The sequence below is a fragment of the Argentina silus genome (assembly GCF_951799395.1).
Source record: "Argentina silus genome assembly, chromosome: 12".
Taxonomy (NCBI): domain Eukaryota; kingdom Metazoa; phylum Chordata; class Actinopteri; order Argentiniformes; family Argentinidae; genus Argentina; species Argentina silus.
This window is the reverse complement of record NC_139666.1, coordinates 9,323,554-9,337,938: the sequence shown is the minus strand read 5'-3', so window position 1 is coordinate 9,337,938 and position 14,385 is coordinate 9,323,554. Positions and strand designations below refer to the sequence as shown.

Sequence of the window (14,385 nt, the reverse complement as noted above, 5' to 3'; positions counted from 1 at the left end):
TCTCAGAAGATATTACATGTCCACATACATATGTGACCAGTATCAAGGTTGCAACACAACAAAACATCTCTGGAAAAAAAAATGAAAAAAGAAGAAAAACTAAACTAAACTAAACAAAGAAAAAAAGATTAAGAGCTCAGGAGAACATGAAAATCAACAGAAGCTTTGTATATGGCAGCTCAGTGAAGGCTCCTCTAACCCTTGGCCAGCAGCCACTTGAGTGGGATTTGATGAGTTCTCTTGCTAGGGGACAGGTAGCAGATGTGGATCCTGCTGGATGGGTTATTTTTACTTACCCTTACCCTTTACCATGGTACAGTACAATACGAACCAGCCTACAGCTTGGAAAAGCGAGCCAGGAATATTTGGTCAAGAGCAAACAAATTCTTGTCAAGCTTTTGAACAATATTGTGGGATACTGGGTACCTGTCTATCCTAATTTTTACTTGTGTTTGTTTATAGTATGACAAGTGAGGCATTAGGCTATTCTTAAAGCAGTGTGCTGTAATTGCCTGTCAATATCTTGGCCCCTTGTGCCACTTTACCCTCTGTATTAGCTGTAATGCTGTGGCTTTCAGCTGTGTTTAATTCTTGACCCTCTTCTTACATGGGTTTAAACAGATTCATTGCACTCATTGTCTCCCCTCGACAGTCCGGGTCTTCTCTTGGCCTCCAGCATCCATTCACCAATTCAGCACCAATGTCCATCTGTCCATCCGTCCTTCGGTCTCTGACTTAGGAACAACTTGTTCCCATAGCATTGCCTGACCCAACCACACCTAGCTCCTATTTGCTTTATCGTTGGATAAATCCATTCATTGCACCATACCCATAATGTCACATTCCCTTAGGACACTGTCTCCCCTCCCCATCGCCAGCATTCCGGTGGCAGACAGAACAATATCACTGGAGCTACAAGTCCTGTCTACACACTATTCCCACAGTTCCCTATAGGAGAAGGAACTCTCCTCCATTTCTAGCCCCAGAGAAGGGGAAAAGGCCAAGGACCTCACCCCGGGCCGTGCAGACAGCTGGACAAAACAGAAGAGAGGTAAGCAATGGCTAGAAGGCTTGGCTGGAGAGCAGTCCAGCACAGGGCCGCTGGGTGTCAGTCAGATGTAGTACTCCTTCATGCTGTCCCTGACTGAGTTGTGGAGGTGGAGTTCTGTCCGGTAGGCCGTCTCCAGGCTGTGCTGCCGCTGCTCCTTCTCCTTGATGCTGGCGGCATTCCTCTGGGCCTTACGCTGCTGGTACAGGAAACGGGTCATCACCGCCACCACACACAAAGTGATGAAGACCACCGCCGCGACTACACCTGGGGAGGGGAGGAGCAAGTGCAGCCATCTTTAGAGGACTATTATAGGGCTATATTCTCCGGTCAGTTCAATGTAGTCAGGTGGCTATTGGCTAGGCAATGGTCTTAAACTGACCACAGATGAGAGATGAGAATAACTGTAACTCAAAGAGAGAGAGACAGAAACATCCACAGAGGAGACAGAGAGAGAAAGAGAGAGAGAGAGAGAGAGAGAGAGAGAGAGAGAGAGAGAGAGAGAGAGAGAGAGAGAGAGAGAGAGAGAGAGAGTGATGGAAAAGGAGAACAAAGAGAGAGAGACAGACAAAGACAAAAAGCAGACAGCTGGTGCTCATTCTCATATTAACAATAAATTAACAGAGAATAGAGAAACGGACCTCCTATTAAGACTGAACCATTCCTGGTATCGTTGCCTTGCTGTCCCTTATCTTTGTTTGCGTTGGCAGCTTGATCTGGGAGAGAAGGAAAGAGAATCAGCCTAATTCATTAACTTCCACAGTAATGAGTGAATGAGCTGTGCCGAGCAGCCAATGGATGGTCTTTTAACAGGCTGTTTGCCGGGCGCAAGATAACACATTTGTGTAACTCTGCGCAAACAACGATAAACAAAACTTCTATTAGGCCGGAAGGCATCGACTCATTGTTGTTTTGTACTCTTTCTCTGATTTATTCCTGGAATGTAATAATGATGCTTTTGGGCTAGAGGCGAGGCTCCTGACATCCACAGTCGATACACACTCCAAATGTCTTCTGCTGTGACAGAGCCACAGCTGCAGCCGAGTGAAAGGGACTCATTCATTTGTTCAATCTGAGTTCATCTAGTTAGCCGTGAACAGACTCTCAGTGTTTTACAAAAAAAACAACACTAACCTGAGTGTGGGTGTGAGGTCGAGGAGTCTCCCAGCGCCCCACAGTTAGACTCGACCATTTGACCCCGTACGCTGACCAATGAGCTGCCACGATTAAGCAGCGCTGCCTTCAGGGGAGCCACGTGATTGAACTGGACCGATGACAGGCAGCCAATGAAACCTTTGGATCCTGCCTGCATCACTTCCTCATCGAAATTCTCCCCTCCTGTAATCCAGAATCAACACTGAACTATTGGTGCCTGTTACAGTATAAATGTTATCATAAACATTGTTATGAAAATATTGTTCTCATAAACATGTTATACATGTGAAGGATCTCTGTGAAAGTTAACCCACAACAGAATGAGCTCCTTCAAAATGAAAATAAACAAATCAGCCATATTTTAAGGTGATAGATTTAGCCTTCTTTGGCTACTGAATTAAAGACAAAAGTTTCTATGGCAACAGAAGGTAGGGATACAAAAACTAAATCATCCCTTTGCATTGATGGTCACATCTTTAAATCTGCTAGTATAGGATTATGGTTATTCTCAGAAAGGGTTTGTAAATGTTCAGAAATGCTTCTGTGCATTTAAACCCATAAAATCATAGGTCATAAATATAACAGATTTGACATGATTGAAAATCTTATAAATGTATAAACTATATAATGATTAAACTGCGTCATACTATAATCTAGTTTCATTAAATGGTCCTTGTTCCATTATTCAAAATAGCTCTCCACTCGTGGCCATTTCATTCCAGAAGAAGGCTTACCGATGACTTTGCCCAAAGTCAAGGATCTGATTAAGATCAACTCTGCATCAGATGACAGGGTATACTTTCTGTGGATGTCCTGGTCGATCTGGTGAGCGGAGAGTAATCAAATGATGAGCAGGTTTCAAGAAATACAAAACCATTGTAGATTTCAATGCAATATGGATTGAGTATTATGTTCTTGTAACTAGCTTTGTCAGAATGGCATCTGTAGTCCAGCTCTAGCTTAAGTGCTTTGAAACCTCCGTTTTGTCCTGAAACACGTGACCCCACATCCCACTCTGTCCATTCCTTATCATCCTCCATCATGCTCCTTCCCTCAATCTTCCTGCCCCCCCCTCTATTTCTCTCTCTCTCTCTGTCTCTCTCTCTATCCCTCTCTCTCTCTCCCTCTCTCTCTCTCTCTTTAGTAACAATAGTGAACATAATGTTGGAGTCACAATGCAATCAATCAATCAATCAATCAATCAAGTTAATTTGTATAGCTCTTTTAACATAGACACGTCACAAAGTGCTTCACAACAAAAGTAATACTAAACAATATAAACAATACATACAATACAAACAATTTGATCTACTGTAACAGCAAATCATAGACTCCCAAAAGTAAGCTAAGGAAAAAAACTCCCCAGAGGGGAGAAACATATAGGGCACAGTGGCAAAGAAAAACTCCCACAAAGCACAATTTTCCTCTCGTATTTGTGCTGTTCAAACCCTTGTTTATACAGTATGTACCTCAGTGGGGAACATACAAGGGAACATATTGTATAAGGAGGGCTCATTGTAATGCATGGTATAGAATGAAGAATGGTTCCATCACATGCATTACAATGAGCCTGTCCTCCTGATGTACAACCCTAGCCTAGAAAAGGCCTGTACAATCTCTCCCAGTGGGTTAACTCTATTGGAATAGTGGTAACAGACCGTGCTTGCAAGTTGGGAGACCCAGGTTAGAATCCCGCAAGGGTTAAGGTTAGCCATTGGCTACATTGGTGTCTTCCTCACCTGTACGTAGAGGTCCTTCCCCTCGCGGTGGACTCTGATGCGGTGGAGGAGTCCGTCTGCCAGACTGCTGGGTCTGGGGATGAACACATCTGGTCTCCTGTCTACATGGAGACGGTACCAGATCTGCAGACTCCCTGGTGGAGGAGGACGGAGACATGGAGACATTTAGAGGAATAAACTAGATGGGAATAGGTGTCATTTTCCATTTACATTGTTTACATTTAGCAGAAGCTTTTATCCAAAGCGACTTACAACAAGTACATTTGTCTAAAGTAAGTGATCATCTACACATCAGTCATCATAAGAAAAAAAAAATCTATGCTAGGAGCAGGGGCCATTGGCAGTCACAATGCTAGAAGAAGGAAGATTAGTTTTTTGTATTTATTTATTAACAGTAGAGGAACTGTACAGACGGGTAGTGGGGGGTGAAGAGGTCTTTAGGAGGGACAGTCAAGATGTAGCCTGAAGAGATGCCCATTGTGCAATGCCCATTGTACTACATTCATCTAGTTATGGAATCATTGTCCATTTGCTGTTTGAATAAGGGCCCAGAGTGTAGTGTACCTGGACGTGAAACATCAGAAATCTCTATAGCTGTTATTGCAGTATGATGTGTGCATGGTTTCATAATAGCGCACTCCCCTGAACATCAGACAAACAGGATGTTATTGTGCATTCAAACTAAACGTTATTGAAATCCCATTCATTGGAGTTATGATGCTTTGAAAACTGTATTGCTTTGCTCCAATTGAATACTGCAATTGTCTGTAATGTGTAATAATGATTACTAGGGTAGAAGACTCAATTGCACGACTCAGGACACAGGCTTGATCCAAAAGAAAAGTTTTACTAGCAAAAGAGTTTGCTACACAGGCAGTCAATAGGTAGCGTATATCCAGAAACGGGTAGGCAAAACAGAGTACGGTACACAGGTAGTCAATTCCAAGATCAAGGCAGATAGGAGAAGGCAAAAAGGCAAAGTCAAAAAACACACAAAGATAAAAAACCATGAAAACTAGACACTAGGGAAATTGCTGGGATGTATTGACACAGAGGCACACCAACTGTCGACAAAACAGAGGAACACACAGACTAAATATACAGGGAATAATGGGAAGGAACAGATGAAATCAATCGGGGCGGGGCAGACAATCACACAGACAGGGAAACACACAAGGGCAGATAACAAAGTGACAGAAACAAAAAAACAACGTGAGTCAAAAAAGAATTAAACGAATAACAAAAACACAGACAAACAACACTAATGCACAGGACGGGACATTACTGCGAATAACCTTTAAATGGCAAACAGAAAATCTCATAAGCAGCCGACCTTAACCCATGTATTTTTTTCATTTTGAATTCAGCACACCACACAAGTCAATCAATAATCCTATATTACAACTAGCAAATATGATTGAGTTTGGAATACAGTGATGCTTTTAACTGAAGAGCGCAGTAAGACTATGGGACCCAATAGAAAGAGAGTTGGCAATAGAGATAGTTTACTTATAAATAGACTCCCCTATTGAAACCCCTAACAGTTGCATCTTTATATATATATATAAATATAAATATTTATCCTGGTAGTAACCTACAGCTATTTGCCCCTGTATTGAACATGTCAATATGCACTCAGTGTTCCTCCCACACACACAGGACACCAGATCACAGAGGCAGAGAGCTTTGCATTATCAAGTGAAGTTGGGTCAATATTACAATTCAGGCTGGATTGGTGGAGGGGGGTTTATGTTATGTTTGAGAAGTCCCTGACAGTGCCCTGGTAGGTAAAGATTACCGTGGATGAAGTGTCCTCCTGATCCTTCAATATTTACAAAATCCTGGCTCATCCACGCACTCCGATTGAGCACAAAAGAACATAAAAAGGAACCCTGACTTAGGAGAACACAAGTGGTGTCACTCATCGTGATGCTTGCTGACGTTACACTCGCTCTGATGGCTGTCAGCTTATCGGGCCAACGTGAGTGATCCACCGTGCTCGTGGCTTCGTTATGAACCAGACTGAATAGGGCTTAGAGGCATCGCTGAAACCTGGAGTATCTGTCATGTGTGAGTGTGTTTGCATTTTTCTTTGATTTCTGTTTTGTGAATCGTGATTGATGGAAATAGACTCAACATGTCACGTTACTTGCGAAGCGGATTATAATTGTCCCCCCCCCTCCCATTTGAAAAGGGATTGCCTTTTTTGTCACATTGATTTGTGCCTGGTGCCGATCTCTTCTTTTCTCAATGTGGGGTTCAATTGAGATTTCACTTGTAAAACGTTTAACACCTCAGTTATGAAATAATTAATAGCCAACTTTCTCTCTTTTATGTGGGATGATATTAAGATTTATATACTGAATTTACAGTGGCACTCTCCAACTAATTTGGTCATGATCCAAACTTCATATAACAGCCTCTGCTTAAAAGCTAATGTTGCTTAAGCCTAAGGGGAGTCTCCATACAGTATCATTGCTCATTCATGGACTGTAACCCATTAGCTGCTAAGGTCTTGGTGGAGTGTCAAATCCATTTCTAAACCCCTTTGCCAAAGTAAGTATGTTTGTAATAGACTTGGTGGAGTCTCCATACGGTTTCAAACCCCTTTGGTGAAGGCTAGTATTGTAACAGCCTTAGTACAGATGTGAAACAAACTAACTCTTAAATTTGACTTCATTGGCTTTTCTACAACCGTTCTACCTACCGTTGTGAGCCAGGAAGACAGCTATGTACTGCTGGCTGAAGGTGCTGACAGTGAGCAGCATGGCAGGGCTCTGTGTGGTCATGAAGCTGAAGGCCATGTTCTCTCTGGCTCTGCTGCTCTCTCTGGACACACTGGATGCCTGAGAGCTTCTGTTCTGCATCACTGAGAAAGGCTCCTGGAAGGTGTAGGTCACTGATGACTCTCTGTCAAATGACACAGACACCTCTGGAGAGAGAGAGAGAGAGAGAGAGAGAGAGAGAGGGGACAGGAGATGGGTGAATTAAGGTTTATCTCTGCGTAGCAGTCTTGAACAACATGGTTACCTCTTGACACAGAGGGAGGATGGGGCATTAGGCGTTATGCTGTGATACACGGAATTAAAGGCTTTGAGTAACTTGAATGTCAAACATTGAAACAATCAGCCTTTTTTCTATGGACAGTCGAAACCAAAAAAAACAACCCATCTCGCAAATATTCATGGCACATGCAGGCTTTGTATGAGATCATGGGTTCATCATGTACCACATTTCACAGGCAGGCAGATCACCCTTCATAGGAGACGTGCCTCCTCCATGATAGTGGAGCCCTAGATTAGTGTGAATGTGAGAGATGGATCCTCTCAGACAGACCAGAGACAGCAGAGGAGAAAAGATCTGTCATCTTCTCCTCTCTCGCTTTGATCACTTCTTCACTTGTTTGAGCCCAATCCGCACTCTGAATGCCCCTGATCTTAACACCTCCACTTCAAGAGCACAGTGATCCTCAGAATAACTAGACACCTTTCAAAACATGACGTTCCCTCTGACCCCCCTCTGTTCTCTAACGTGATTATACACGGACAAGGAATATGTTGCGTAATTATAGCACTATGTATTAGAGCTGTCTGAGTACATTCTGAGAGACTTTTCGGTTTTCATAACTAAGTTTCATAACAAGTCATGACTTCAGCGGAGAGAGAATGAGAGGCTGGCCGCCCACACAGTCGCAGACCGTGGAAATGAAATATAATCTAGAAAGACAGAACAGGGTTAAGATAAATCAATATTGCTTTTTTCCTAAAAAATGATTGAAGGGGAATAATTTATTTAACTTGAAATTTGGACAGGAGGAAATATTTTCAATGGATCAGACATAGAGAGAGAGAGAGAGAAAGAGAGAGAGCGAGAGAGAGAGAGAGAGAGAAAGAGAGAGAGAGAGAGGTATTGAAAATATGCAAATACCCCCCCACACACACACACGCACACTCAACATGCTGTGGCTATAATACAGTACATCAAAGGCTTTTTGCTGAACTGCTCTTGCTGCTCATAACTGAACTTTTAGGAGATAACAGCTCAATAACTGGAGAAGGTAGAAACAGCCCAGTACGTTTCAGTACAAGTAAAGAGCTGCACTGTTATATATATATATACATACTGTTGACTATATTTGAAGTATAGTCAACAAAAAAACAAGGACAAAGGGAGACACATCACACAACTTGCTTGCAGAAAATCCAACAAGAAAACCATGAGTGAACCCATTTGAGCCCAATGTTTTTAGACTTCAGGTACACTATTATAGAAAAACAAGGACATGGGGATATGAGGTACTTGAGGTAACCCCCACCTTCCTTGCAGGAGGGTCCCCCGTAGGCGGACTGGGAGCAGTCACAGACGTAGCCGCTGTTCCTCTCCAGGCACCTCCCTCTGTTGTGGCAGAGACTGCTGGAGCCGCTGCAGTGGCCGGGGCAGCCAGAGGTCACCCCCGGGGTCATCTTAGCCCGCTCCTCCAGGTTAAAGGTCACGCCGTTGATGGTCAGAGTTCTGATGCAGCCCAGGAAGCCCCTCTGTCTGGAGGCCGTTCCTCCTGGAGGAGAGAAGGGAGATTATTATTCATTCATAAGGCTATTACAGTGTTATAACACATTCATAACACCCCTATAATATATACTACCATAATACAATTCAGAGGCAGAGGAGGATCCAATGACACAACTTTCTATACTGTATATACAAAATCCATTCAGAGTCTGATAATAATTGACTGCAACCCATGATTTAATTCCAGTAAGCATCGTGAAACAACTCCGGAACCATCCAAGTGTATGAGATCTCATTAAGACTAAATATATGCGAATATGGAAGAATATCTATTAGGATAAAGTGTTTGGCTTGACCTTTTAAGCCATTAGAATCCAGATGAAAACAGTAGAGCTCCGGAATGACAAACCAGGATTTATAGCCCCCCAAAGATTTTGTCTCAGCAAGGCTTATAGGGAATTTCTAAACCCATTCAACTGTGTAATGCCTTGGCATAACCAGGAAGTTACTGTGCAATAATGATAATGAATATGAAAAAAGAAGATCTTATAGCATTATAATTCATGCTGTGACCTACAGTATCTGAGGACACAGTCGATCTTGAGATATAGCCTACAGTACAGTATGTCTGTAGAACAGGGACTTAAAAACGGGGAAAGAAAGCTTAATGAAAAAAACAAAATCCCACAAGGGTTGTGTGAGTGTGTGTGTGCGTGTGTGTGTGTGCGTGAGTGCAAGTGTGTGTGTGCGTGCGTGTGTGTGTGTGTGTGTGTGTGTGTGCATGTGAGTGTGTGCGCGCATGCATGTGTGTGTGCGTGCATGTGTGTGTGTGTGCGTGCATGCGTGTGTGTGTGTGCGTGCATGTGTGTGTGTGCGTGAGTGCGTGTGTGTGTACGTGCGTGTGTATGCGTGCGTGTGTGTGCGTGCGTGCGTGTGTGCATGTGTGTGTGTGTGCACGTGTCTACTGAGTCTTAGTCCAGGCCTACCCACAAACAGCTGACTGTTGAGCCTGAGGCGGAGATGTCCGTCAGACGGGGCGTCCAGGAAGCGTAGAGGCAGCTGGTCCACCTGCAGAGAGGCCTCCTTCACGCTGCGCTCCGCCCTCACGTAGTGCCACTGCCTGTCATTCAGGGGCACGTGGGACTTCACCGCCAAAACCACCGGCCCGTTGCCCACGTCAAAGGAGAACGTTACCACCAGAGGAGCTGAGGCGAAGGGTGGGGGCACAGGGGAGAGACACACAGGGAGAGAGAGATGAGCGAGGTCACTGGAACCCCATCAATCATCGCACTGGAACAGTATTTCCATTTTCCATCAATGTTTCTCCACACATTTTCCCTCAATGGAAAGGCTCATATTGAAAGCTGTTCTTCACATTGAGCTGTGAGAACTCCATTTGGAACCCTCTCCTTTCAGCCCATCCCTCCTGTCTTTCTGCTCTCTCTCTCTCTTTCTCCAAACATCTTGGTGACTTTTCATTTCATATCCAAAAAGGCTGTTCAAGATCTCTACTTAAGGGTTGTTATTTTGTGAAATGATAAGTTAATATTCAAGGCTAAGCTGACAGATTGACGATACACTGTACTACTGTAATTGTGCTTTATTACATACTTTGTTATAATTTTGACGATATAATTTTGACTACCTCATGACATGACATGTTAATTGTGTGTGTGTGTGTGTGTGTGTGTGTGTGTGTGTGTGTGTGTGTGTGTATGTGTGTGTCTGACTCACAGCTGAGCTCCACTCTAATGAAGTCTTTGAGGCCCAGGTTCTCCAGAAAGACTCCTGAGGGGGCACTGGTCTTGAAGTAGAAGGAGATGTCAGCGCTGAGCTCTGCCTGGAGGGTGGGAAAGTGCAGGTAGGAAGACTCCTGGTAGAAGGACGCTGCATTCCACACAGACTCTGGAAGAAGGGAGACAATAATTTAAAGATCACTCTCAATGAATAGGTCTTTGACTCGACTCGACATGCAAAGCACAGAAACAACAGTGAACGGGGATAATAAGGGTATTTAGTGTCTGGGAGGGCATGGATCATTTGTGAACATTCTCATCTTTGATCAGCATTTGGCCTGGGAAAACAAGGATGAGTCAAGCAACCATCCGCAGCGAAATGGTCACAAAATAGAAGCGTTCACCTACTGTCACCATGACAACGTAGCGGGCCGATTCTGTAGACAGCCTCCGAGCCTGTTCTGTTGGTGTCTCCAATCACGATCTGGCTCACTGGTAAGTGGTTTTTGTAGGAGAGGACTCCCGTGTCATTAGCCCTGAGACAAAAAAAACAGAAACCTCTCAATTTTAGAGGCACTACAGATAAAATAATCCATTCCTCAGCATCAGTTGGAACTTTGGAGTAAACACTCCAAATGGAGCAATCTGTCACAATGTGGACATATGCCTCCGGAGATATGCAAAAGAGGTCTCTCTCAATGCGCAGTTCCCGGGGCACACACTGGGGTGAAGACAAATATATGCAATGGAATTTAAAATTGAAAGATAAAATATGTAATAAAGAACATCATGATAAGATCTGTATTTAAAACTTCAACCACTTTTATCATCATTTAAATATCCATACAATCCATCATTTAACAGGATTTCCAAACGTTAAATTGTCATACAGACCACGTTTTGGTACATATTGATAGAAAGTCATTTGGAATGAAAAACAGTTACCACTGCTCAATTATGTTGCAAATGAATAGGAAAGGAAATGGACAATAATGACTATCAATAGATACAGTAAGTACACAGAAAACGCAGACACATGAAAAGAGAAGAGTAGTAAATCCCTAGACAGAGAGCCACATTTGCCTTGTTACCATGAGTCTGTGTCAGCGTCACAGTTGCAGAAGTAGTTCATGTCCATGCAGTTCTCCTCCAGGCTGCAGGAGCACTGCTGAACCCCAGGCAGGAAGCCTCCCCAGTAGGTCCGTCTCTCTCCACCCTGGTCCACCCACCACGACAACGGGGTACCATCTGAGATAGAGCACAAACACATCCATGCAATTACCATGGTACCTACTGTACGACTAGCAAAAAAGAGAATCACAAAACAACAGTTTAACTGTTGTTCCAGGGAACACAGGTCCATCCACCAAGACCACCCTGGTCCATCCACCAAGACAACAGTTCCTATTCCTGTGTTTCCAACCCCCCCCCCCCCCCCCTTTCAACCTCTCTTGATGTTCTAACCCTCCATACAGTGAGAACTCTGTGGCTGTAATTTAAGGAACAACATTATACTGCTACACATACAATTTCACATACATTTTTAACACCGTCTCAAACAACTCACATAAACAAAGGTGTTCAAAGAAATGCCAGTAACACTAGTAACACTGAATATATTATTTTCTTTTCACAACACTAGTTTCTCACAAGTGCTGTCAGAACGGGTCTTGCCATTGCCAAAATCTACTGTATATCAACACTAACCATGTTTTAGTCTGTTATTTCTGGACATGAAGAAGTGTGGGTATATTTGCATACTTATTGGTGGGACTGCATTTTCATAGATAACAAAACGGTATCATAAATACAGCAAGTAGACAAGTCAAAAAGAAATGGCTGTTGTCAATGTTAATTGCTTGTTTCTTGTCGTACTACAAGCTGCGGTCTTGCCTTAGCACAAACAAACACAACTGTGTATCATTAACTTACCAATTATTGAAATGAATAATTGTACTAACTAATTATCAAACCAATTAAACAGCTGTTTATTTCAGTATTAGCACACTGGAAGGTTGAACAGCTATATAAAGACAACAAGATCTGTTATTGTGTTTATGTTTACATTGAACTGATTCCATGGCCTCAAGTCATTCATATGTGTTTGTTGGATAATCAAACGTCAACAAAAAGCAGAGCATGTGTATTAAATTTGACATACATCTTTTATGAAAAATCGAATACATAATTCATTGTCTGAATAGTTCACTCTATGTCATAAGCACTGTATGATAACAATAATGATGTGTTTATGTGTAAAGCACTTTTTTATACACCAACTTGAAGTTAGAATTTGCTTCAAGAGCGAATAGATGTAGGTTAGCTATATCGACAGAGTGGTAGAGAGCCAACGACCCTTTTCGATAGACTACTGCAATATCTGGGTTCAAGCATGGCTATAAACAGCCACCCAATTTATGCTGTATCTCATCGTGTTGACGCTGCCATAGAATGTCTTGTTTCCTGTGTCTCTTTGATCTGGTGTGATAATGAACTTGTTTGTTTGTGTGCATCATGACACCCTGGGAATGCGAGGATGCAGGACTTAATGAATGTTTCATGATTTAGGAGCAAACGTGGGATGTCTGGGACAACATTTGCTCCCAAAGCAATTGAAGATGAATGCTCTGAGACATACTTGGGGGAAGCCTTTCAAGTTATTGCAAAATAATGAGAGGATTGGCAGACGATATCTGTAGATACTCAAACAGAGGTATATCTGTATATATTCAAACGGTCAGAGTCAGGCTCTCTCTAACAAGTGAAACAACACAACGGTTCGGGGAGAATTTCTTGGTCCGATGTCACAAATCATGTTACATCGTGTGTACCAGCTCACCTCTTGTATTGAAGAGGCGGGACTTCCTGCAGCCGTACACCACGTCCTGTTGACACTGCTCCGACCCGGCCACAAGGGCGCGTAGTTGTTCAGGTGAGGCGCTGTAGTTGAACCTCATAACGTAGGGCTTCTGTAGCGTGGAGCCATGGACTCTCACTGGAGCTGTGCTGTTGTGGCTGACCACTGTCCACACCTTCTCATCTACACACACACACACACATACGCACGCACGTACGCACACACACACACACACACACACACACACACACACACACACACACACACACACACACACACACACCTCCAACTGTAAGACATCTCGGCCTGTAGCATACATGATGTGTGTAAATTAGAGCATGCAAGTAGTGTCATGTTTCAGCTTCTGATTCAGAAGACCTTGAACTAATGAATCCTGTCTTCAAAGTTGTACAATCCAATGACTAATTAACATGTGTGAACACAGGGATTTGCTGAATGTACATTAAGGTAATCCACTACTGATAACTGAACAGCCTATTGAGATTCTGTGTGCTCTGCTCTTAAGGGTTAACACTACAGTTTGCTTGATTAATTGAGGTGAGGACTCCAATTCATTCCCATCCCCCGTTTAGTATGTATTATGGGGATTTTGTGTTTACCTTCCCTAAGAGAAAATCCTATTCCACTTTGTGATTATTCATATCCTTGGTTGTCAAGCTGAGAGTTATTTACATCTCTAATGGATTCTTTAATTGAGGTCAACCAGAGGCAACTCCCCTGCAAAGTGTGTGTGTGTGTGTGTGTGTGTGTGTGTGTGTGCGTGTGCGTGTGCGTGTGCGTGTGCGTGTGCGTGTGCGTGTGCGTGTGTGATCAAGAAGAGGAAAACACAATACAGTCCTGAGCCAGACTATCAAGAGTCAGGCCAGTCAGCAGCTCCACAGCCACCACCACTTCAGTAATGACTTAAATGTCGCATTAACCTCAGGAAAGGTCAGAGCAGTAAAGCTCCTGACAGCCCAAGTGATGGATACTGTCTTGGGTGCCAGCGATGAGGCTCTCGTGCTCTAACTCTGTTCAAATTCCAAGCCCTGGAGGCATGACACTGACTCATTACTCACAGCTGAGCTATTCTTTTTTCTTGGTGCATTCATTCACCTTTAGGACGGTGAAATGTGGCACCCGTTCTGAGAAAATTATGCATATGTTTCCTTAACAAGAGGACATTCATCACAAATCAACTTCAGGAACTAAAAAGTGTAACCCAACTGGGTCCATATCGAGTGACCGAATGATTTTCTGCTTGATAGCGAACTGTCAGCTGTCAGTTACGCTGCGGATCGGTGCAATGTGATCTGTAAGTGACTGGACCAGATGTATCAT

At 43.3% G+C, this 14,385-nt stretch overlaps 1 protein-coding gene across 1 annotated transcript in view; it reads right to left on the bottom strand.

The window, feature by feature from the left end:
* Nucleotides 1-1,112: 1,112 nt before the first annotated feature.
* The window catches only part of LOC310813341 (contactin-associated protein-like 5), a gene marked incomplete at both ends in the record, with an annotated part of 52,441 nt that continues 39,168 nt past the window's right edge, over nucleotides 1,113-14,385 (bottom strand). The window contains 12 exons of the mRNA XM_083682282.1: nucleotides 1,113-1,315; nucleotides 1,690-1,764; nucleotides 2,183-2,386; nucleotides 2,938-3,025; nucleotides 3,943-4,076; nucleotides 6,650-6,874; nucleotides 8,258-8,497; nucleotides 9,438-9,656; nucleotides 10,186-10,356; nucleotides 10,596-10,723; nucleotides 11,279-11,435; nucleotides 13,027-13,227. Of these exons, the coding sequence (XP_083538408.1) occupies nucleotides 1,113-1,315; nucleotides 1,690-1,764; nucleotides 2,183-2,386; nucleotides 2,938-3,025; nucleotides 3,943-4,076; nucleotides 6,650-6,874; nucleotides 8,258-8,497; nucleotides 9,438-9,656; nucleotides 10,186-10,356; nucleotides 10,596-10,723; nucleotides 11,279-11,435; nucleotides 13,027-13,227 (2,045 nt within the window). The remainder of the gene's footprint in view (nucleotides 1,316-1,689; nucleotides 1,765-2,182; nucleotides 2,387-2,937; nucleotides 3,026-3,942; nucleotides 4,077-6,649; nucleotides 6,875-8,257; nucleotides 8,498-9,437; nucleotides 9,657-10,185; nucleotides 10,357-10,595; nucleotides 10,724-11,278; nucleotides 11,436-13,026; nucleotides 13,228-14,385) is intronic.